The sequence below is a fragment of the Manacus candei genome, unplaced genomic scaffold (genome assembly GCF_025592945.1).
Source record: "Manacus candei isolate 608988 ecotype Guabito, Panama unplaced genomic scaffold, ASM2559294v1 h1tg000048l, whole genome shotgun sequence".
NCBI classification, from domain to species: domain Eukaryota; kingdom Metazoa; phylum Chordata; class Aves; order Passeriformes; family Pipridae; genus Manacus; species Manacus candei.
The window spans coordinates 5,887,227-5,913,218 of record NW_026138096.1 but is presented as its reverse complement, the minus strand read 5'-3'; the positions used below and the strand labels follow the sequence as shown (position 1 = coordinate 5,913,218).

At 41.5% G+C, this 25,992-nt stretch overlaps 1 protein-coding gene across 1 annotated transcript; it reads left to right on the top strand.

Annotated features, from left to right (window-relative positions):
* The first annotated feature begins 2,720 nt into the window (after positions 1-2,720).
* Positions 2,721-11,092, top strand: ADRA2C (adrenoceptor alpha 2C). The gene has a single exon (XM_051798382.1). The coding sequence runs from the start codon at positions 2,735-2,737 to the stop codon at positions 4,070-4,072; it is 1,338 nt and encodes a 445-aa protein (XP_051654342.1). The 5' UTR covers positions 2,721-2,734; the 3' UTR covers positions 4,073-11,092.
* Positions 11,093-25,992: the final 14,900 nt, after the last annotated feature.

Here is a 25,992-nt window from a genome sequence, read left to right as displayed (position 1 = left end):
AATCCAGGACAGGCTACTTATTCTTTAACTCTTAACCCATTTTTCTATTGCATTGTTCGTACTGTAGGTCATCTCTTTAACTACTCACAGAGATTTCAGCTAACCCATTCTATTTGATCCTGGCATCCTGAGCAGACTTATAATGCAAATTGTGTCTCAGAAAGTATACAGATGTACAGAACGTTTTGTCAGCAGTTTCTTGTAAAATTGATAAGACTGTATAATTTTGCCTACTGATGTAAAGCTTAGTTTGAGAGATTAAAGAGCACTTCCAGATGTTTAGTAAATCAGGATGTCCTATAAACATTTTTGTTTATCTGAGACACATTTTCAAAGTCACAAGGGGGAAGTAAGGAACCCAGCTCCCACTGAAAATCAAATATCACCCCCTTTATTACGAAAGCTGACATATTTCCTTTACAAATGATAATGTTCTTCTGTGGAGGGAAGGATTATTGAAAAAAAATGCATGGAAGAGCATTTAATAACACAGTTACAATTGTGATGTCTTAAAGATATAAAGTATAACAAGACAAGTTTGTAGGAGGAGGTAGTATTTTCCACTAGCTCATCTGATACACTGGGAGGAAAAAAATTAACAAGCTCTCAGGCACACAAGAGTTTCTTCTTATCTTGATCAGAAGAGGCAAAACAAATTTGGAAGTGCAAACCACCTGTGACAACTTTTTGTCCTAAATCTATGTATGTGCAAGCACATTGTGCCCTTGTGATAGCACTATTAAGATCAAATATTCTTATACAACCTAAGAGAAGATTATAAGTTTGGGTCTCAGCAAGAATCTTTCCACCAGCTGTGGTGCCTGGGTTGATGTCACCTTGGTCCCTGTGTTTGGACTTGAGTTCTTAAGGCCACCACTCGCCAGTTCTTCAGTCTCCCAGTGACAGATTTATGATTTCCCAAGACTTAAACTCAGAGATGGGTCTCCTCTGCCAATGAGCTCTGGTAGCTCAAACTGAAGTAAGGGTCAGTCCAACTTGAGAATCCAAGTAAAAGTCAATAAGAATTAGAGACAACAAGCAATAAGAAATAGTTCTGCTCCTGTGGGATCTTCTGAGCCTGCTGTGATAGGAGGTTTGCAGTTGGATGCTGGATGAGGGAACCAGAGGAGCAGTGACAGTGTACAGGCAGATGGGTATAGCACAATACCTACCGGATTACTTCAGGAAGACTGGGCAGTAACAACGTTTGTTAACTAGTTTTCAAAACAAAACAACAAAACAACAACAACAACAAAGCCTTCAGAGTAAATTGTTTAAAAAATAGATTAATAGGATCATAATCTCCAGAGGAATTTTCTTTCCTGTCAGAGCTAAGCATATTCACTTCCAATACTTCATAATCCAGCTCATGAAGCTACACAGAGAACAGAGGAGCCAGTGCTGGTTGCACCACAAAGGTAACCAGAATCAGAGTATGCTTTATCACTCCCCAAAGACCCAGGCTATTCTGTTCCAACTTGCGGATCATTACACATATTTTATTAATCATTTATTTAATTATTTTAAAGTTTTTCCAGTGAAAGAGAAGTTCTCTTGAGTGTATGTGCCTTCACCACTCACACGTTTGCAATACAAGGAATACGACCCTGGCGGTGGTAAGCAGAAGGTTTGCACCAGAGTGCAACTCTCAAGACCTCGGGACGCTGTTTTTGGATCCCAGTGGGGCACAGGAGGGAGGCTCAGGCAGGGAATGCCCGCCGAGAAAACATCAGGTAGAAGTACGCATCTAACCACCATTAGCAGGCAGCAGGATGAGGATGACGGGGTTCAGGCAGCTCCAAAAGCAGGCGCACCGAACCCGTCCCCACACACCTCCGAGGGATCCCAAACCAGCCGCGGCTCCCCCGCGGTACCTCAGCCGGTGACGGGGCGGCCAAGGGCGCCCCCCAGCGCGCGTGGCCGGCGCCGCAGGCGGTGACCGCCCCGCCGGGGCGCTCCGGGGAGAACCCGCCGCTCACGGCACCGGCACCGGCACCTCGCACCGCCGGGGCGGCCGCCGCGCCCCCGCCGAGCCGCGCCCGGCAGAAACACCTGTCCGGCTGCCGGGCGGCCACCGCACCCGCCGCTCCTCCCGGCGGCCGCCGCGGGGAGCAGAGCGCAGCCCGCCCGCGGGGCTCGGCGCTCCGGCTGCGGGACGAGCGGCGGCGGCAGCGGCGGCTCCCGGGACGCTCCCCCGCCCGCCCGGGATGTTCCGCCGGGGCGGGCGCGGCGGCCGCACCTGAGGGCACTGAGCATGCGCGCGGCGCCGGGCACGCCGCGATTGGGAGCGCGGAGCCAGAGTGGGACGGAGCCGCCGGGAGCCGCTCCATGGGAGTTGATGCCGCCGCTGCCGCCGCCTCGGACCCCGCGCCCTGCGAGGATCCAGCTCCCGCCGGGGACTCCCGCCGGCCGCGCGGTGTCCTCAGCGGAGCCGCGGGCTGCCCGGAGCCGGGCATGACCGGGCGGGCGGCGGGGGCCAGCCGTGCCCCGCTGCCCCCTCGGCGGGGGCCGGGCGGAGGCGGTGCCGCCGCGCTCCATCCCGCGCCGGGCGGGCGGCGCCCGGCCGTGCCCTGAGCGGCGGCGGCGGGGGACGCGGGCGGCTCGGCGGCGGCGGAGCGGCCGCGGGACCGGCGGCGGGGCGCGATGAGGGCGGCGGGGCGGCGGCGGCGGGGCGGCGGGGCGGGGCGGGGGCTCCGCCGGGCTCTCTAGGACGCCGGCGCCCCTCACACCCACCATGGATCTGCTGCTGCTGGTGAACACGAGCCTGGGCTCCCCCAACGAGTCCCTGGCGCTGCCCCCCGCCTCGCCGTCCTCTTCGGCCCTCCTTCGGCCGCCCTCCCCCTACTCGCCGGCGGCCGTGGCCAGCCTGGCGGCGGTGGTGGGCTTTCTCATCGTCTTCACCATCGTGGGCAATGTGCTGGTGGTGATAGCTGTGCTCACCAGCCGGGCTCTGAGAGCCCCCCAGAACCTCTTCCTGGTGTCCCTGGCCAGCGCGGACATCCTGGTGGCTACCTTGGTCATGCCTTTCTCCCTAGCCAACGAGCTGATGAATTACTGGTACTTCGGCAAGGCTTGGTGTAACATTTACCTGGCGCTGGATGTGCTCTTCTGTACCTCGTCCATTGTCCACCTGTGTGCCATCAGCCTCGACAGGTACTGGTCGGTCACACAGGCGGTGGAGTACAACCTCAAACGGACACCCCGGCGGATCAAGGCCATCATCCTCACGGTCTGGCTCATTTCAGCCATCATCTCCTTCCCGCCATTGATCTCCGTGTACCGGGACCCTGAAGGAGATGTCTTTCCCCAGTGCAAGCTCAATGACGAGACATGGTACATCCTTTCTTCTTGCATAGGCTCTTTCTTTGCCCCCTGCCTCATCATGGTGTTGGTCTATATCCGCATCTACCGCGTGGCCAAGCTAAGGACCAGGACCCTCTCTGAGAAGCGTACGATGCCAGAGGGGTCCTCCCAGACTGAGAATGGCTTGAGCCGCGCTGCTGGCGGCTGCACGTCCATGAGGATGCAGTTGGGAGAGAATGGACATTATTCGGTTCACCACTGGCGCAAAACCTCTGAGCTGGAGGACATTGAGCTGGAGGAGAGCAGCACCTCAGAAAGCAGGCGGAGGCGGAGCCGGGAGGAGCATCCCCGCAAGAGCAGCAAGAGCCAGTCCTTCTCCTACTCATACTCCTCCAAGCACTCCAGTAGCCGCCTGTCCCGCGCCAGCAATCGCTCCATGCAGTTCTTCTCATATCGCCGTCGCCGGAAGCGTAGCAGCATCTGCCGTAAGAAAGTTGCCCAGGCCCGGGAGAAACGCTTCACTTTTGTGCTGGCTGTGGTCATGGGAGTCTTTGTAGTTTGCTGGTTCCCTTTCTTCTTCAGCTACAGCCTCTATGGTATTTGCCGGGAGGCATGCGAGGTCCCTGAAACTCTCTTCAAGTTCTTCTTCTGGATTGGGTATTGCAATAGCTCCCTCAACCCAGTCATCTACACCATCTTCAATCAGGACTTCCGCAGGTCCTTTAAACACATTCTTTTTAAGAAGAAGAAGAAGAACTTCCGGCACTGAGCTGGAGGGATGGATTTGCCTCGAGAAGGAATAGAGTTAAAAGAGAAGGAGAAGGCTCTATGCTGGAGAAGAAGGGAGGGAAGAGAACATGGGGTTTGGGCTTAGGGAAGAGGGCTGGCCCCCTTGGTGGAGCAGGGTGGTGCTGTGGGTTACAGGGGTGGTGTTGGGGAGGCTGAGGGCATTCACTGTGGTACAGATGGGCAACATGGTGCTGGAGGAGCAGTGCTGGAGTTTGGATGGGTAAATGGGAAGGACAGTGATTGTCTTTGAGCCCTGATGGAGGGTGTGGGGAGCCTGCAGCAGAAAATAGGCTAAGACACTGAGTCTGGGAGGCAGTGAGCTTTTATGGGCTCTGGAGTTTTGTGGAAAAACAAAAACAGACTTCAAGAGGAAAGGGTTAAGTGGCAGTGATGGTGGAGATTTCAGTATTTATAAATAGAGCAGTTGGGGCCTATGGTGGATTTGTCCCAGTAAGAAATTGGCTTTTACTGCTTGTGTGGGGAAGGAAAGTGCAAAGTACCAAGCACTGACAGTGTTTTGAGTTATGAAAGGATTTAAATGTTTGCCAAAAAACCCTAAAGAACAATCCAAACTCTTTTCTAAATAAACCTTTGTACTGTTAAAACCTTCTGAATCATGATTTTGCACAAGGGATGAAGTCAAACAGAAAGCATGGGGTTTTCTTTTCCTTTGGAGAGGTCTTGCCTATAGAGCTGGCTGGGAAACATTTTTCCTCTCTTCTCGTAGTTTTTGATTAGTCAGTGGGACAAACCTAGGAGTCTTGCATTTTTTCATGAAATATGAAAAAGAGCACATACACCACATGACCTCATTTGCCCCTGATGGATCGCCAGGCAGTAAATTCCTGCTCCATCCCTCTCAGATCAGTGTCCTAGGGACCTTGTTGTCCTGGAGCAGATAGTGAAAAAAAAGTGATTTTGGTGACTTTGCCTAACATTTCCTGAGATAAAAGGAAAAGAACAAGTTTTCACTTGCATGTGCCCAGGGGAACTTCCCCCCGTCCTCTCGCTCTTTTTCAGTGCCCCTCAAAAGGCTAATCTCAGGGCTGGATTTGTGCTGCTCTCATTCTCAGACAGGCAGTTGAAGGCAGTCTGCTATGCAGATTTTCAGAGGAAGAGCAATCACCACACCACTAAGGTCTTTAAATCCTTCGTATTTACAGTCTTAGGACAACTGAATCCTTTATATTTATTTTTTAATAAGAAGCATACATTGCAGATTGTCAGTGTCGTATGTGAACAAATCTCAAAAGAAGGTGCAGCTGTTCCAAACCTTTAGTATTAGTGTTGCTTGCTTTCTCTTCTCTTGTTTGCATTTCTAGTTTATGATTTCAGAGGATTTTTTTGGGAGGAGGGAGGAAGAGGGGAGTATAGTTTGAATAGTTATTAAAGAAAACCATATTTCCCATGGGTTTATAAAATGTCATAAACTGCAATGAAGAGAATGAGAGGCAGGGACTGGTGTCTGTATGTTCATCACTGGATGCATATCAAGTGTAAGACTCAGCTGAGCATTTACATCCCTTCCCCAGCTGTGCTGCTGCAAGGTGTGTATTCTGTTTATGGGGTAAATACTGCTCCATTCTATGCGTGTCACTCCTTCCATTGGCAGCAGGATTTGGCATCTGCCTCAAATGAACCTTTCCATAGCAAGCAGCTCTTTGAAAGAATGAAATCTAATCACATACAGCAGGCTTCTTAAAACAGCTAAATTGAATCTATACCTGAGAATCATTGGATATCCCTTTCCTTCCTCCCTCCGTTCTCTCTGTCTGTAGCCTCTCTTCTCTTGAAATCTCTGTGTCATAAGGAGAAATGATAGAGCAGTCACTTTGTTTCATCAGTTTTTCATAATAAGCATTTGGTTCACTTAACCCTGGAAAAGGAGATTGTCAGTGGCTGAAGTTCTGGTGTTCATTCAACAGACTCATGTTCAAGTGAGAGTTCTGCTAAAGTAGGTATTAGATGATTGCACCAAATGCATTAGAAGTTTGCTTGATTTCACTAAAGAAACAGCTGAGACATTTTCAAAGTCCTAAGTGCATAACTGCCTGGATACTTTCTTGAAATAATGCTCAGAGTGTGAAAAGATTTGAGCACGGTTTAAATAACAAATGGTTTGGTACAAATATGTACCTGAGGCAGAGAAATGAGAGGAAAAAATAACAACAGAGAGGAGGAAATTACAAGCCATTTTCTCTTTTGCAAAATGGAGAATTCTTTTTAAAGTTACATCAAGAAGAGCTGAAACAAGCTCCTATTATTTGTAGGTAACGATGTAGCTAAAAAGTTCAGGTTTGTTTAATCTGAAGAAACTATATAATCACCAAAGCAACATATGGTACCTGGCTACTACCTCTGAGCTCCTGGATGGCTTCATTAGAGATGCCCGTTTCTGCCAAGATGAAGGTCTGCTTTTGTCACTTATTGCTGGTTTAGAGGGTTTTCCCAGTCTGCAGACTCACAGTGGTTTCACTGTTGCACTGCTTTTGAAATGAGATTGTGGCCTGTAAACAGAGTCCTTCCTTTTTTTTTTTTTCTTCCCTTGTAGAATTTAGGGAATCTGGAGGTGAAATTTAATTGACAGTCAGATTTTAATTGACATAAAGTATAAATGGAATGACTGATGTGCCTTAAAAGTAAGTTCTCTGTGATAAAAATATTCTGTGGTCATTATAAACATAAAGGAAATGATACTTCTGTTTTTGTTTTGCACTTCCAAAAGTTTAAAAGGGATTGATGCAGATAATGAATATCTATGTGCAGATGCATATTTAAAAAAACAGGGCATTTTCTGTGGTTTTAATCTATTTCTCAACGCAATTTCAATCTTTCTAATCTGATTCAGTGCTTCAAAAGGATCTTATTTCTTCTGAGCTAGATAAAAAGTAATATTCATCAATAAAGATGTGCAGTTTACACCCCTTTTAAATGCATTTCCCCCTAAATTAGTGAATATAGAGGATTTCTATAAAAATTGTTTTTAATATAACGACTGAATATGCTTCAAGTAAAATGGGGCTGATTTATTTTTTTTAATTACAGTGTTCTCTTATTACTTGTAATAGCTGAAGACTGGAATTTGTTTGTAACATATTGTGTGGTGTTAACTTTTCATAAAAAGTTGTCAGCTCTGCTACACTGTGTTTGTGCTTCAACTGTAAGTTGGCTAATAGCATATATAGGAAAAAATAGTCTGTGCAGCTTTTGCTCAAAAAAAAAAGGGAGAAGATATTTTATGTTTTAAATGCGTCAAGTTGTTTCTTTGATCACATCTGATGAGCTGGCTGAAACACTCTCTACTGTTGTGGAAGAATGAAATGTTGCTGTGAAGCCATATCGATTTTAACAAGTACCTCATCCTTAACTCTTCATTTGGTCATTTCACCGTGAAGAAAATTTTCTGTCAGTCTTAAGTGAGAAGTTAATGTTTCATTTTCAAAAACAATTTTCTGAGCAGTGCCATTGTTGGCTGGGTATTGAAATATCGAACAGTGTCACTTAGCTGGGATGGGAACTCAGTGCTGCTGTCCTTCAGCTGCCTCTGTGGGAGTTTTGCGTGAGTGAGAAACGCGGAATTAGCCTCTTCAAGGCTTGAGGCAGATGGAAGGGGCCTCATATATAGGAGATTTGACAGGATCACAGTTTTAAATCAGCGTCTGAATTAAGAAGCAGGCCCTTGTTGTTCTGTGTGATCTCTGTTCATAAGAATTATGTTGCTGCAAGAGGACTCGAGATTTCTGAGAAGCCGATCTGAAGTAAAAGACTAAATGCAGCTTTGCCCAGATTGGCCTGTATTATCCTTTGTGAGTAATCCCAGGAAACTTCAGTTTGCTTGTGAATGAAGAAACTACTCAGTGTGGGCAAGGACTTTAGGAGCTTCCGTAGACACTGCCTCTTTTTTAGTAACTGTGCCTGAGGAATTTAAGCAAACATTTGTGCGTAAATATAGGAGAACAGAAGGAATACAATCCTCTCTGCTTAACTTTTTCTACTGTTCAAACCCATAGAAGATGTGGATTAAGGTTTTTCTGACTATATAACCAGAGGAACAAACCCTGTTGTATATTTTTAGTATAAGCTGTGTGAAGAGCATTACCTGCTTGCATCTGTCTTTCAGAGAAGAAAAGTGTTGGTCTGTGAAAGTTGGCATTGGTTAGAAAAGCAGCTGAGAAGTGTAAGGATTTTGCAGGAAATGTGAGTAACAACATGCATTTCAGAAGAATGTTCTGACCTTAAACTATGACTACTCTCAAGAAGGAGAGAACACCTACAAGCTGTGCAAGAGGAAGGCCAGATGCTATCTGTGAGTTTGTTTTCATGGTTGCTTATTGTGACCTGGTTGGTGAGCAGGAAGCAACTGTATGCTTCAGGCAATAAGCTCTAATTTGGAGGGGGAACGGTGCATGAGGAAGTGGCAACCCACAACACTGGGGGAATTAGTATTTACACACTTTCTTTGCACTGCAGTCAAGTACAGTGGAGGAATTTGCCTTTTTTGTTGCACAATAGCAAATGTTAATTTGTCTTTCAGTTGTGTGGGTCAGCTAGACCATACAAAAGATGACACAGGAGAGGGCAGATAGAGGATTGCTCACTTCAGTGTTCAACGCCAAGCTTAAATTTGTCCTTTGTCCTTGAAATTAAGCCAAAAATACAGTTTGGCACTTGGACCCAAAGGCTATGTAGCATCAATAATGCTACACTGAATATAGTCTAGTTTTAGCAAAAAGCATCAGTTCATATTATACACCCTGCATATCTCTGTTTCAAGGCAGAAATAGGAGAGTCTGACACTTAAAGCATGTGAAAAAGGAGTAAACAGGAGTTTGAAGAGTCACAGGTGTATTGTGAAATTTCCTAGATCCTATTCTGATAACTGAGCTGGCTTTAATTTTGTGGGTCCCAAACACTTTGAACTCCTAAGAAAGTTTTCGGGAGGTAAAAAACATGGAAACAGTAGAAATACTGCTTCTCAAGGAAGCAAAAAGTGGCAAATTGCTCAGAGAGTCTTGTTCAGATGTTTGTACCAGATGCCCTGTCCTCCAGTGGGTGGATAATTGTTACTGTGGGGTATCTTCAACTCACAGTGACTACCATGCTTGATCTGAATTAAGGTAATACCTACAGTTGGTACATTGCCTTTGTTTGAAGAGGCAGCCCTTAGAATATGACAGAAGACATTTTAAGTAGTTTTTCTCTCCTCTGTCACATGTCCTTCACTACACTATTCCAAACATTTTTTAATTCAACTGCACAATGGTTTATAAGGTAAAGAAATATTGTCAGTATCTTACAGAAAAAAAAGACAGAGAGGCATGGAAAATAGTAGGTATGGAAACCTGGTGTCTTAGTCCTGACCTAACATCTTACTGCAATACCAGTCTTTCTTCCACCACCACATTTTTCTCTTTTGGAAAACAGAAATCAATGCAAAATTGTTTTTAACAAACTACACTGATGATACTGTTTACACTAGAAAAAAAGAGAGCTTTTCTCTCAATAAATAACATTCTGCTGTAAAGCAGTTTTCTTTACTACACTTGTCTGTAAAATCTAATGAAAAGTAGACCAACATTTAATTCAATTTGTTTATATGTACCTCTCTTACCAAAAATGGTTTATTATAGGTCCTGAATGTAAACGGCACAAATCAAATGTAGCTCCCTGCTACATCAAAATCAATTAGTTGTGTTTCAGCATTTTTTTGAACAGCAGTCATTCATTTTGCATGATGCTCTTTCCTGATAGCTGTCTGCTGACAGAGAAAGCTGTTCACCCTGTTGACAACAAGAATAAGATGAGGATTCCTATTTGCCTCTATCATGTTAAGTCTCCTCTAATACATTAGAAAGCAGGCCACTAGAAGTAGGTCTTTTTGTGGTAAGTGACATGAATCAGAGAATTAATAACCTGACTGGTTCCAAGATGTACAGCACACTTAATCAAGGGGCTAACCCTAGACTGTGGGGACATGCTTCTCATGTTTTAGTTCTCTGTGCCTTTGACCCAACATTGCAAATTATTTGCTCTGTAGTGGAACACTCAGCACAGCATCCCTTTCAACCTAGTCTGCTCGAGTAAGAAATTAATACTGAGGTCTCCCACTTCCTCACTGAGTGCTTTCACTGATAGACTATTTATAAAGGTGATGCAGCTAAAATGCCTTTCCTTTTGGCACATAAATGTTTTATTTGATCTAGCTTTTTATCTCTCGGTAGACTAACACTCTCATTCCACAAGGACATTCTCTATCTGGAAAGCAAACACATGTCAAATACTGGGAGGAATATTAGAAATCCCGAAAAACCCCAGCCACTCCAGGTAAATTCTAAAAGAAAGCAGCACAGCTGAACTAAGAAAACTAAGGCTTAATCTTGTCTCTGGTGGGGATGCCCTATCTGAGACCACCTATTCTGATGTATCTCTCATCAGATTTGGTGCAGTGTGTGGAGCTGTTCTGTTGGGGCCCTTGCAGCTCTACTGAGAGGAACAATTTCAAGTGTACAGCAAAGATTAGAGAACAAAAATATATGCCTATTGGATCACTTTCCACTGGAGCAGACACACTCACCTTGTCTTTCTGCTCCCTTTTTGCACTCTTTAAACCAGTCCTTGCTTTCAGTCTGACTACCATACACAGCCTGTGCTTGCTGTGCTTTACATCGTATGCCTCAGTGTCTGATCTGTAAAGGGCAAATGACACTCTCCTCCTCTCAGCTCTGCTGGAAGGGTTCTTCAGAAGACTACCTGTGAGGTGCTTCCATGCTATGCTATGTATAAGTACCAGTAGTGTAATAACAGGAGTTACTACAAATCCTTGACTGACTCCAAGCCACATAGTTTTATCACCAATAAATGCTTGTGTGCAGAGTTTCAAAGTGTCTATAAACGTGCATTCCCTAAGGTTGACACTGATTTGTTTACATCAACAGCAATTTCTGTAGGTAATTAAAGGGAGACTTTTAGTCAATCCATCAGACACTACTTTGGATTTCTCACATGGCACATCACAGAAACAGGATGTGTTGTTTTAACAACACAGTTCGCAGTAAAAGTGATTAAATATTCCTGGTGGCATGTTTTTCTGTAAACAAAAAAAAAAAAAGCCAGTTTGATGAAATATGATCCTTCTTTAAAGAATGTGTCTGGTTTACCCCATATATAACGGAAACCAGGAGACCTTTAATCAGCTTTTGTGGGCCTGACTGCTTACTGGCTTGGCTGGCTGGCTCCTGGGCAGACTGCTGGATGAGGTGCCAGGAAGCCGAGACTTCCAGGCTCCTGGATCTTGGGTAGCTCAGGCCCCTGGGTTTATGGGCACTCAGCTCTGAGCTCCATTATCTAAATGCTTCATAACCTTTGTTATACTTAGTCTGTCAATGCCTTTATGCATTAAGGAGGGATTGTCATGCCCGTTTTTCAGATGAGAAACCAAAAGATTAAGGCATTTAGGTAGATAAATCTTAACAAGCTTCCACTTTATGTGGATCCTTCCAATTGCAAACCCACCTATTGATTCTCAGATGCCTGCTAAGCTCCAGTGTATAAAGTTCTACCTGTGCTTGAGAGTTCTGTTTCTGCCCCTGTGAACGTCACAGGTCTGCAGGACTTGCACGTGAATCCTCTCAGGATACGCAAACTGAATGTTTCTCTCCTTTGCTTGTCTCCATCTGGTAGGTAGCTCATGCAGTTTGAATTTTGCAGAATAAGGAAGAAGGAAGGAACTGCCTCCAGTTTGTAGGGAAGCACTAACATTGCTACGGTTTTTTTAAGGACTGTGTTTGTGGTTTTAGTCACCATTTCTAGATGCCTGTTTTTCCTATGTGCTGAACAAGTACCCTCAGGGAATAACTGACCTATGATTTATACCCTGAAGGGGTGGACTTTTTCTGTACTCGTGGCAAAGTACAGAAATCACAAATACTACTTAAAAAAAAAAAAAAACTCTACCCAAGATCCTCCAAAACTAGTCACTGAAATAACCAACCTTATTTATGGGTCAAGGCCCAAATTCAGGAAAAATTAAAAAAAAAAATTATAAGCCCAGAGATCTTTCATATTTCCCATTTCTTTTAGTACAGGTCTCTCAGGATACAGTTTGGATCGCTGGATCATCATTTTCTCAGACTTGAAGGTGACCTCCCTTGAGATTACTGAACCTATGCCTTCCTAATCCAGAAATTACCTGGAAACTCAATGAAAAATAAAGATTGAAGGGTCAAGAAATAACACATATGATTCCAACATTAGGCATGATGGAATCCCTAACTAGCAATACTGTTGGGAACAAACATTTGGGGCTACTCTGTATATTTTTCAGATAAAGTTACGACTATAGAGGGAATTTGAGTGCCAGGTGAATGTTTTGTACAGAGGTGGGTTGCTGACAGTGTTTACCACCTTCAGAAGTGTCAGTCAATGTCTATCAAACTCATACTTTTCATAATAAGGAATGGGATTGTCCCCAATTATAGTCTTAAAGGGGAAAAAAAAGGATTTAAAAGTAATTTTAAAAAGTAGTCATCCATAGTAAATATCAAAGGAAAAGGAACCTGTCTGTTGAAGAGTTCAGCAGCAGTTCATTCTTACCTAATTCTGCCATCTCCAGCTTGATATAACTGATAGACACATAGGTTGAGGCTTCCCTCAGGTTACAATGTTTTCAAAAAGTGCCATAACATTTTGTGTGTTAAATAGATTTCTGTTGTGGTAAAAGTTACTACTAATTAATTACAGAAATTGCTTCCCCCCGCCCCCCTTCTTTCAGAGAAGAAACAAACAGAAAAGATATTTAACAGGACTACAAGAATAGCTGTTCCTTTTCTATTTTGGTAATGCAAAAAAAAAAAAAAAGAAACACCAAACAAACCAAAAACCAAACAACAAAACCAAAACCCTTAAATGTTGGGAATAAACATATTGAAGAGTCATTAGGACTTTTGGATGCAAATTAACCATTTTGTTTTCTGATTAATCAAGCACAACTCAATTAACTCAATGCGTTTACTTATCCCTGAGGTTTTTTTGTGTTATGTAATAAAATACCTTGGTTGCCCAGAAAGGCTGTACTGTCTGTTTTTAGAGGTTTTCCAGACACAACTGGATAATGCCCTGAGTAACCTGGTTTGGCCTTACACCTGACCCTATTTTGCTCAGGAGACTGGGCTAGAGGCATATGGAGGTCCCTTCCAACCTGAATTAGACTATTACTCTAAGACCTGTTTCCTCCTAATAATAAATAAAAGTCCTAGTGTTTGGATAGCATCAAAGTAATATTCTATGGAAAGATGCACATATATTGCTATACATGAGCAAACCCTTAGCCCTTTTAAATCTCTAGAACTTTTATGTCATCTGTGTATGAATTCTGTTTAACACACATTTGGCTGGATCCAGTACACAAACCTTTTCTTTGTTTAGAATTAATTTAGTAACTAGAGAGCCCTACAAACATGTTGCCTTCCCCTGCAAAATCCCATTCCCTCACAGCCCATACCACAGTAGAGGCACAATCACATACAAATATTTTACAGACATTTTCTTTAGAACTCCAGCCAAAATATTGCTTTTGGTTGGTTGGTTTTTCCCAAATAAAACAAACTATATTTATGTCCAGTAGGTCAAATGTATCTTCCTGATCTACTGACTCTGAAGTAGTGAGGAATATAGTTTCTAAAGCACCAAATCTCACCACAGCTGCTGTGAGTGGAATAAAAATAACAAGGAAATAAGTGTATTTCCATACACAGCTGAAGACTTTAGTTAAAGCCTGAGCAATGGGAAATCCCTGACCACGACATGTTGCTTCATTCCCCATTCATTTTTGCACGGAAGGTGCCTGACTCTCTGTAGAAGTGGCATTTCAGAGGATCAGGTGCTAACTGAAGAATTTATGAATATAATGTCATATCTGGAATTGAAAATCCTTCCTTTCAAAATGCCAGTAATGTTTCTCTGTGATTACAATGCAGGTGCTCTTGTGAGGCATGGCAATACAGTTGTATATTCCATGTAAGTTATAAGATTGGTTATTTGGTTGCCACTAAATATATCACAGGGCCAGAAATGCTCTTAATATACAGATATAATCCTTGATGCAGCTTGCACAAGTACAACATAAAGTATCTAATTCTTCTCTGTGTCCACCCAAGAAACAAGATGCCTGGGGCCAAATCTGCAGCAAGGTATGAACAGCTGCTTGCTGGAGTCTCTGCTCTGTGGACACCACTGAGGCAGCTGAAGCCCACCAGGGTGAGGGAGTGGTGAATTCATTTGTTCTTCCCCAGTCTTGTTCATAGGATCAACAGAGCACAGGTCCCATTGCTACAGATGATAAATGCACTGTTCTGTTTAGTTATCAAACCCATTTCTTTCTGCCCACCTCCACTGCTTTTAAGAAGTTCCAGTGTGTCTTAAAAGCACCTGGTGCCATTTGCGCTCCCACTTGGCCTCAGAAAGTTCAGAAAACCCTTTGAGACCCAATTCTGTCATGATGGTGACTCCAAAAATACTTTTAAATGCCAGCAGTTTTATTTAACCTTTGATAAAGGTAAAAGTGTTAGTTCTGAGCCCAAAAATTTTAACACTGTATTTATAAGAAGTTAACAGCAAATGGAGAAATTATTGAGCCTTGGACAAGGATTTGTATCTAGTTTAATTGCTGGCCTCTTGCCCAGTGTGCCAGATGCTTTGAACCTTTCATTTCAATCATTTACCTCTTTGTTTCATTACAGTATATGCACTTAATTTGTAAATACTTTTGAAAATTATGAGCAAAAAAAGTACTACAGGAGTCCTAGATCATTATTTTTAGAAAAAGAAATAATAAAAAGTTGAGGAGTACTGAGGTACTACACATTAAGGAGTTCATTTGTTCATTTGTCTTCTGGCTTTACTTTAAATGACTTGAATTGGTGAGGGTTGCAACATGTATCATCAATGTCTACTTTTATATCCAGCTTCACTGAAGTATCTCTAAAAACTTTGAGTTTGCTAATTTATATATCTACCAAAGATACCACAGAACTGACCATTTATTGGTAGATGCCTCAGTCTCTTTTCCCAAGGAACAAGTGAAAGGACAAGAGGAAATGGCTTCAAGTTGCACCAGGGGAGGTTTAGACTGAATATTAGTAAAAAAATTCTTCACCTAAAGGGTTATCAAGCTGCCCAAAAGGAAGAGGCTGCCCAAGGAAGTATTTGAGTCACCATCTCTGGAGCTAATTTTACAAGACATATAGATGTGGCATTTTGGGACATGGTTTAGTGGTGGACTTGGCAGTGCTGGGTTAGTGGTTGGACTCAAGTCTTTTCCAGCCTAAATGTTTCTATAATTACAGCTAAAGGCCAGAACAATTTTTAGAAGAAAACTTTTGCCTTATATTTTTCTGCTTAGTTAAAGTTCCTGTTATTTGTAAATATTCAGTGTGGAAACCTCTCACTGTCTGTGGTACAGTGTTGGGAAGGAGCTCTGTGGGAGCTGTGGTTCTGGGAACAGTGCTTGAATTGAGACTTTGGTGAGTCTAGAACAGTTACTGTTTGGGGGTTTCTTATGGGCAAGTTGGATGTCTGGAAGCCTGATTCCTCCTCAGCATACAAATAGTGACAAATTGTCTGAATGTGGAAAAAGCTTGGAATGATAAATATCAACGTTTTGTCTACGTATACCCAGAACACTGCACTCATGAGACTTCTAAATCAGTGTGCTCTGTTTCTATTCTTTGAAGTTATTTTTATAACTTTTCCCAAGCAATTGCACATCCTACAATGACAACTACATATGTCCCAAGATTAAAATATCAGAAATAAGCCATTTTTAAACATCTGAAGCTCAAAACAAGTGAGGAGTGCTTTCTTTATATGCTAGCTAAGTATTCAACTCAAGCACTTAAAAGTTACACTGTGGAAAAATAAAGTACAATTCAGGATAACAATATGTTTTTATTTAGTATTGTTAAAAATGTAAATTGTTCCCTTAAATTGATAATGTGTAGATGTAAATTTGTCATGTCCTTTTAAAAGTTTGATTTTGTGCTCAAGTTCTACTTTTATTCTTTTTTTAAGGAGCAAACACACACAGAGAGTCAGGTAAATATTTCCATGAATAGCCTCAGGGTCCCTCGACAAGAATGTAATTGCCTGTGCACTGATTCTATAACTGAATTGCCTTCCTTAATGATGGGATATTGGTTTTATAGGCCCTTGACTGCTTCTCTTTAATACCCATTAATTATCATTTTACTTTTTTTAATGAATGTCCCTTTCTCTTTTTAGTTCCCTCATGTTTCCTCCCTGTTCCACAAATCCCCTGTAAAAGTGCAGCAAGTGCAAGGAAATAAAGTAGCAAAATGACTGTAAGCTGGCATTTACAGACTCCTGTTCATTTCAAATAGATGAGTCCTGCCCTGCAATTGAATTAACTGATTTTAGAGCTCAGAAACACAAGCAGGTTCACTCCTATCATTCACAACTGCACCTGCACAAAGTAACAGAGATGCTGCTGCCTTCTTGTAATCTTTTAGATCCAGAGTTCTGCAATACTGTAAAACAATTCTTTATTTCAGTAGGTATATCTGGGGATAAATTTGAGAAACACATAAGAAAGAACACAGAGGATACCAGTTCTGCAGTGTGCACGAGCTACAGATGACTATTAGTCCATTAACCTCAGCTTCCAAGTGGGGCCTAGGAGAAACCACCTTATGAAATAGGAATCACTTAATCAGTGATTAAATATTCTGGTGCAGATTACTCAGGTTTTCCTCCAGTTTTTTGAAAAGCTTCATTTCTGCTCAGAAAAACAGTATGTGACATTTCAACCTCCAAAATATTTGAGACAATTAGTGCTTAGGTCAACTGGGCTCTTAAAACACCAACTATGGTTTTGCTGAAGCTATGATTGCAATAGCCTACTATAAACCAATGGATTCAGCATATATAACAGTAAAATACAATTCTTATATTGCTGGTTCTTGCAAAATCAGGTAGAGAAATACTGAAGAATTTATAGCTCCAGTCTTATGTAGCCTTAGAATATTGATTAGCAAATCCTGTGAAGAGACTGTAGAGCAGAAAGCATCATTCATTCATGAAATGGAAATACGCTGTCAAAGAGCATTCATCTTGCATGGGCCAGCTATTCATGATTCCTCTAGAAATGATCCATCATTGTAGTTGAATTCTGGGGCTCAGAGGGGGGGAAAGGGAATGAGCTCTTACCTTATAAAGGTAGAGTATATTTTTACACAACTACTGTGTTCAGCTGCCTCAATAGCTGATGCCTCCTCTGCATGAGAACTGTATGACAGAGCTGATAGAGGGTTTTGCTGGGAGAGAGCACACAGACTTGTGATAACTAGCAGCAGTTTTCAAGAACAGTGGAAGATGTTGCAAATGTCAGGAACTGAACTCAGTGGGCTGCCAAGTTGAATCCAACTACACCTCTGAGCTAGGTCAGCTGGTGATATGTCTGGCAAGACCAAGCAAGAAAGTCTCTTGGGATGGGAGACAGACTTCTACTGAAACCCTGAATATTGTGAGCAGCTTTGAGAGGTGGGTGGAGGTGTTACTAGAAGGATCATCTGATCAGTGGATGAAAAGGAAGAAAACAAGCTATCACTGAAGTCACTGAAAAGGGGAGTCTTTCAATCCTGTTTCCAGAGGGATCCTTATGCTGTTTCTCGCCAGGTTATGATATTTTTACTCTCATAGCAACGGTTCACTTGCATATATCTATATCTAGCAAATAGGGAAGATTTTCCTCTATGCCACCACACAGATTAGAGTCAATTTTCAAAGGCATTTTAATGAAAAAAAAATAATTAACAAAAATGGAATCCCTTTTTGTACTGCTGGCTACCTAGCAAGAGAACTGGAGTTAGTTTTCAACATTATTCTCCCATTTTGACAGTGTTTCTCAGAGTTTTACTACTTCCTTTTTTTTTTTCAAATGGAAAAAAAAATCAATTTTGAGAAAAACTCTCCCAAACCATATGATTTAAAGCTCTTTTCTCTATATTTTTATTCCTCTGCACCTGCCTTCCTACTTTTACATTTTTTTCCTGTTTTGCTACAGAAGCGTGGAGAAAACAAAAATCCATAACTGCAAAAAATTAAGAATTTCAGGATCTTTCTTCTTGAAAAATTCCTGAAATCCAAATAAGAGAAACAGTAGGAAGATTGGAATGAAAATTTCTGATGACTAATAAGTCACTTGTTTTCAGGGATTTTTGTATGAGATACCAGGGCTTTCTAGTCTAGAAACCTAGCCTAGTTCTAGTTTTCCATCTAAGATCAGAGGTGATAATGTGAGTACCTGACAGGCGTATTTCTGTCTTTTGTTTTATTCTCGACTCTTTTGTAATGCTTTTGTCAGAATCTGGATTTCACCAAAGTTAACTAAACAAACCACAGCTCTGAAGGGGAAGACTACCCACACACGTGGCTACATCACAGCACTTACTGGCTCAAACAGTGGTTGTTTTCAGAAAGAGCTGTTCCATCAGCATGGCAAAAGCTTAAGCTTGGAACTCAGGTAACCTCAGTCTGGACTAAAATAACTTCAGAAACTATTAGACACTAAAGGTATAACTTTAGGTTTTGAAAATCTTTCATCTGATCCCAAGCAAAAAACCCTATGTTAAATCTCTTTGCTTGGATTATAACCAATTTCTATTGCTATGGTTTAGCAGCTTTTGAAAATCATTTCAGGGAATCTTTTGTTGTCATAAAACAATACCTTTTTTTATTCAGTCCCTGCCATCAATACTTTGTGTTTTCATAATATGTTCTATCAATAAAACACTTTCTATCATTCAATCAGTGTAAACTGTTCAGGCTCATCTACTGTACATTGCTTGATGAAAAATTTGTGACAGCTCTAAAGCCAACTGATCAGCAAGATGGTTTTTTAATCATATGCATGAATGAAAGTATTTTACTAAAAAGGAGACATAAAAAATAAGTAGATCATTATTACTGAAGCACAGATTGCTTTGTATTTTTATCTTCTAAAATGCAGCTGAGAATATCATTATTAAGAAGAGAATGTCATTTTTCAAAAGAACTTGTGGCAGTAACAGCTAGTGAGGCATTTTTTTATTAGCTTCAAGAGGGAATGCCTGTTACATAATACTACAGCAATTGTTTCAGAGCACAAAATTCAGAGCTAGATGATGAACAGAAAACGTTCAAGAGGGCACAGACTCTAATTTTGTTTAGAAACATCTACAGAATTAGCATTATAGATTTCCTGTGTTCCTTTTAGTGAATAATAGTGACTGGTCTTGCTCAGATAAAGTATACATTTAGTATATGATGAAAATATTTCTATCTTGCTCTGATAGGTAGGGAAGCTGTTTCTCAGTATAAAAAAGAAATTTCAGGCTGTAATAATAACATATTAGATATGGGGGGAAAGTCCAAAAAGAAAAACAAAGAAGTATTCTTCTCAGGGCAGGATGTATAAAACAGTATCCACTCCAGAACTGAGGGGGAAAAGTTAAACTTCATTCTCAACAGTGAATGCATGTTTCAAGCTAAGCTAATTGAATTTTATCTACTTGTCTGCCAGTAGCCATGACACTTTTATTTCTTTTTGTTTCATCTTCTCCCCAGTAGGCTTCACTTATTGGCACAGATGGATTCCGATATTAAAGGCAATTTCCAGTTGGTTTTAGGACAGCTATTATTTAATTGGCTCCTTTAACTGTCTCTGTCACCAAAAGCTTCTGCAAACTCTTGTATTTAAAAAAGTCTGTGGGGCAAATTCCCTGCTGATATATTTCTATGGAGCTACATTAGTAACAAATTTCACCTAAGAATTTCCACTCTTACTGCAGTATCTTCGATTTCTTTTTCTCTGATAGCTTATGTTGCTTTATGAGAATAGCCAACATCAATGCCCTGGCCAAACCCCAATAAGAACCATGCAAGCCACAGCATCCATCAACTCTCCCCTAAGCTACTGAGGAGACTTACTTGAACCAGGCTTGTGGCCTGGTTCAAGCAGGCAAAAGCAAAGACTTTAGAAGGAGACAGGCTCCCTAATCTGACTGAAGATAGACAAGTTGCTTTGCATCTCCTCATGCCATTGCTGAGCACAGTAAGAGGCAGGCACTGGGAGGGACCTTGCAGCTGCCTTCAGTTTAACAGCCACAACAATTGTGTTAAGAGATTCCTGCTCAGCAGGTCTGTTGGTGTGTGAAAAGGGATAAAATCACAGAAAAATGGTGACCTGGGACACTGGATGTCAGCAGTCCCCCAGGAATCTCCATACCATGTTCCACAGCATGGGGCAAACATGGTCTTAATTGTAATTCACAGGCTGGACTGCTCTGAGGACATTTCTCCTTATGCTGGGACATGTTGTACTTATGTTGGTATGAATAGGTTTGGTGTCAACTCTGTTATTGTAAAAAACATTTTTTGAGTAGCTGTTGGCAATGAAAGAACAGACAGTTTGTTATCCTACCTGCTTTCCTAGTCAGAAAGGTTCTGTTGATAATTTTTTGACATTTAACAAATAGCACTAGGATTTACTGAAATTGCCCCCTTCCCAACTAGTGGATCAAAGTCTGCTTTAGTTTTCTGAGGGTCAAGAGGGCATGAAAAGGGTTCAGGGTAGGTTTAGACATAGCCTGTATAATGATTACAAAATTTCTTTGTGTACTGTAGTTATTAAAGACTTGTTGATTGACAGATGAGCAGTGTGTGTGTTTGTGCTTCAGCATACATAGGTGAGCAGTCCCCTGAAATATTGTTCATTCAGCTGGAAAGCTGCAGGAATAATTGGGCTTGACTCAAAAGCAAGTAGAAACTAGAACAGGAGAGATTATTTTGGGATATCATATTAACAAAAGCAAAAGGAGGTCATTTTTCTGAATATTTTTTTCACACACTTACAGCAACCTAAATCTGACAAGCCATCAGAAGTGCCAGGGACAAAGATATTTGCATTTCTAAACACACCAAGTACTTAGAAGCTAAATTCTTTTTCTGTAAGATCATGAGACCTTTGTGAACAAAGCCAATGCCAAAAGCTGCCTGTAGGAAACATCTCTGTTAAGAGCTCCATGCTGAACCTTTTTGCATCAGAGCTTTATTTATATCATGTACCCTTGCATGCATGTTCCCTGCTAGCTCAGGAGTGTATAATCAATCCTACATAAGATGTATTCCCAGGTCACTAAGCAAGACTCTGTTAAGGATACACTTCTGGTATGTTTACGTATATGGTCCTGTAATAATATTTATTTTTATGCTGACATGTATGTCATCTCAGTAAATGGTTCAATCACACTCTAGATGTAAGGCTGTAAGCAAAATAATCCTATGGACAAATGTATGGATTTAAACTTTAAAACAAGAAACTTTTATATGATACAGTGGCAACATTCACAGATATAGCCAGGTGGACTCACTCATTTACAGCTGCCTCTCTGAACAGACTTGACTATTGCAGTGCTCAGACTTGTTCCCTGTGTTGAACTCTAGTGATTCAGAAAGTCTCAGATTAAGCCATTTTCTTCTCTATACATTTTATGAGGGCAGAAAGTTCATGCAATGTGAGAGGGAGAATACGAATGAGCATCTGCAACAAAATATATGCTAACCACAATGCTGCTGGAAAAATCTTGGTGGGATGGATGGGGTAGGATTCTCAAGGTGTTGGGCAGCTAACTGAGTTTCAAGAGGGTATCTATGCTTCCTTGGTACTTGCAGGAAAGATAAATTTGGGGTAGAATTTTTACTTTCTTTCTCTGTCATTCAAGTTCTCAACAGAAGAAATTTGAAAATTATTTCTCATGGCTTTCCTCTAAGCACAGCCTGCAGGACAGTCTGGCAGGGGAAAGCCATTCACATTCACAGGTGGAAACTCTTCCTCTATACAGAGAATAATCTAAGTATCATTTTGCCCAGAGTAAACTGTAAGCCAGGAACTTAAGACTTACAGTATTCATTGAAAGAAAGGGAAGACCTGAGCTTCAGTGATGAATTCTCTAATGCTCAGTCTGAAGCAGGAAGGAAATCACAGTTTCAGTGGCCCAGCAAGTAATTATATTTGGTGAGCAACAGTTTTGATTAAACCAAGTTAGAGGCCTCCAGGCACACACAGCCACAGAGCTCATGCTGGCCAGGCAACAACTCGCCATGAGGACTGGAAGGGAAATATTCCACAGCCCAGAAGAGCAGATGGGAGAAGGGACATATTAGCCTATTCCCATATGCTTCTGTGTGAGCGATGGCTGAGGCCACAGTTTTGGCCAAATCAAATTTGCTACAAAGCCAGAATGAGGACTGGCCACTTTGTGAGTCCCAGCAAACCAGCCCTGCGTCTCAGGCCAGGTTGTAGCAGAGAATAAAAAGAAGTACAGTTGCTTGGGGAATTTTCATGTGAAAGTCTTGCAAGGAGGATAAGCAAAAAGTCTCACAATATATTAAGTCCTGCATATATTAGCTGAGATCACACAAGGGCACGTCTGCTGAGGGGCCTCAGCCTCACGCTGCTTTCAGGTCTTACAGGCAGAGGAGATGGAACCTGACATCTGCAAATGCTTATGGCAGAGCCCTCACATGCAAAGTTTGTTTCTCCAAACAGACTGTACGCACACAGGATTTCACCAGTATCTAATGGCATGTCCAAGAGGCTCTTTATGAAGGATTTGTTCCACTACTGCTTTAATAAATACTCCCTCACAGGGAGTATTAACCTCTAATTCCAACTCCATCCCTGTATTTTCCTCTCCCCCTCCAGAATAGGCTTAGCTGTGTACATTAAAAGAAACTTTATTAAATAACAAAAAAAAATTCATTCTTTATAGTCCATCAATCGACTGAGGTAAGGGAGTAAGGAAATTAAATGCTCTTTGGTTTTGAAATTGCTGGAAATTATGCAGACAGATCATTTTCCAATCTTAAATATAAATAATTCAGTTGCTATAGGATCAAAATGTGTGTTGTGCTGCCCTCAGTTTTCCATGCATTGATTCATCCTTATTCCCTTTAGCACATTTTCCCTTTGATTTGATAATGCTCATAAAAGCAGTTGGCATCCAGATTGCTCATTATCACTCTTATTGTTCTAAGCCTTCTGTTCTCCTCCCCCTCTTATAACCACTTACACTTTGAGAAGTAAAACCTTACCTTGTGTGTACCTCTGGGTAAGCAGTCAGGAGAAAGTCACATCTCTTGCATTCATACTGTAGCATACAAAAGCAAATATTGCAAAGTGGCTTAATCTTTCTTGTTCTAAACCAAAATTAATGAAAATATATTAACATACAAACCAAATTCAGTCACTAGTGATACTTATGCTCAACTTCCTCTGATAGAGCAGGTGCATTCTCAGAAAAATCAGACTTCTCAGAGTGTGGATCTTGTTTATTCACTGTATTTGAGGATCAATGGAGTGAAACACCCGACAAACTCAGGTATTACAAGCCAAGGACATTTATTCCCCATTGCACCTTTCACAAAGCATTATTTTGCAGAAGTCTAAGAAGCCGCCCCTTGTTAAGAGGGGTGTGAATCAGGCCTCAGCAAAGGTCACCAGTTATTTGCTAGCAGAGAGGAAAGTATTCCTCATGTCATTCTATAATTCTGGTTTTTAGAGGCTGCACTTTTACAGTCCACATGGAGAGACACACTCAGATGCCTGAAATGTCTTTTTTAATAACATTAGAGCCTCTGTGTGTTGAAATATTTCAAGCAGTTACTATAATCACCTTACTCTATCCTTATGCACATGAATACATGCTTTTAAATCTCTTTCTATCCTTTTTTTCCTCAGCAAAGAATTGTTTTCTACTTGTATTATGTGTAACAATGAGGTCCCAGTTATATGGAAGCCTCATGTTTCTATCACATTAAATATAAATAGCAATAAAAGTAGACTCTTTTCTATGTTTAGTTCACACAGTTCTAAACATAAAGCAATCCACTTTAACCAACATTTTTGGTTATCATAACGTAGATTTTAATGGTTTTCAAAATGTACATTTTTTTACTACTTTCAGAAGTAGCAAACATTTTTTGCTAGTTTCAAAACATCCTTGTTACACAGAAAGTTTCTAATTCACAGTTGTGCAGAACCTTGCAGCCTTCTGTATTCACCTTCATGCAGAACTGTGCAGCCCTCTAATTCATCGTCTCTTACAGTCTGCTTAAAATTCCTCTGGAAGAAAAAAGAGTGAGACAAAATTTTTATCAGAACAAAGCACATTTGAGGTTACAGCTCTATTTTTAGCTCCCGCACCTGGTTTTGTTTGATTAACAAAATTGGTTTGAAAATTGCCAGATCTGCTTGGAAGAAAAAGTTCTCAGGTTTCCTTGATTATACACATCAGTTAGCTTTGCCGCTGAATTGTCTTACTCGTTTTATCAACTGGTTAAATAGATGTTCTGCAGTCATCTGAAAGAAAATTCTATTACAGAGAAATGTGGGGTGCATTGCCACAATAGATGTACCGAGATGGAAATTCTTAATGTTGCAATGATTTGGGGGAATTGTAACATTGAAATTCAGATCTTGGAGGTAGGTACAGAAGTGCTGCAAGAAGGACTGAAAAAAATGAGGATATTGCAGAGGAGAAGGGAAAAAGAGGGATTCACAACTCCATCTGCAACTTGGTACAACAGCAGCAGGCACCATCACCAGTACTTCTGTCTAACAAGCAGCCTTTGAAGTCTGACACACTGTAGAGAAGTTCCTGCTTTAGAGCCATGTAAAGAATTACCTTTCTCAGCTCAAAAGTCACAGAGCCAGTCCAGGATATATGAGAGTCCAGAACTGAATGGCTTGTCAAAATCAGTGCTGTTCTTTCATTGAACAGGCTTTGGTTTGGAGTGTTAATTTTGTTGGTTTGGTTTGGGGTTTTTTCCCTGAAATATATATATATTAAAAAAGAAAATCTTTCTGTGTACTTTAAGATTAAACACTAGTTATTTATGGTTTGCACAGAGAAAACCATAAAACCAAAGACAAAAACTTCAAAAGATTATTTAGGGCACATTCCTGTTCTGGTGCAGAAGCCCTCACAGCTGCTGCCCAGTTTCTCCTGGAAAGCCCTCAATGACACATTATCCTGACTTGGGCTCTTGTCTCCCTATCAGTTACAAAGTTTTTGCTAACATCCAGGCAGAATCTTCTTTCTTCAAAATTAAACCAATTTCTCTTTGTTCCTTCCAGCAGGCATGGAAAGCAATGATCTCTGTTCTGTTCAAACAACAAGGACTGGTAAACATTTCATATAAACATAGGCTCATCTAAGAAATCTCTCTGATTCATTGTTTCTCTTTTCAGTGGGAAGCTGGCCCGATGATTTGGATACCTTGCAAGAGTTGCAATCTAGTCTAATATGTAAATAAGATTTCAAAGTTAGAAAAATACAACACCAAAACAAACAAGCAGAAAAACCAGGACCCAGTGTGGGTATCCCACATCAGGGACCTGCCCTTCTGCATCCTTGGAACACAACCTGCTATTTCACACCAGAATATGCCCCATTCTGCACATTTGTTGTGCAAAGCCTGTACAATGCAACCTTGCATCTCTCTGCAGTATCCCCCGTATCTCTTTAACCCCGTTCATCAGGTCATCTCAGGGTGAAGGTCAATGCCACCATGTGAAAGAAAAAGAGCAGAAGTGAGTGAGTTGGGATGCAATGGTTCGTTCAAGCCACCTCACAGGGAGGACTGAACAAATGTTTGGAGGCATCTGGTAGGTGTTCTTATTCCTTTTGTTGAGCCTTTGGAATGTGTGCGCTGAGGCAGATGATCTGTGAGTAAAAGTGATTCACACTGAGATGGAATTTGATTACAAAATTCCAACAACCACACAGAGATGCTTGCATTGCCTTGTAATTCTCATAATCTAATCTTCACCTTCAAATTATTACA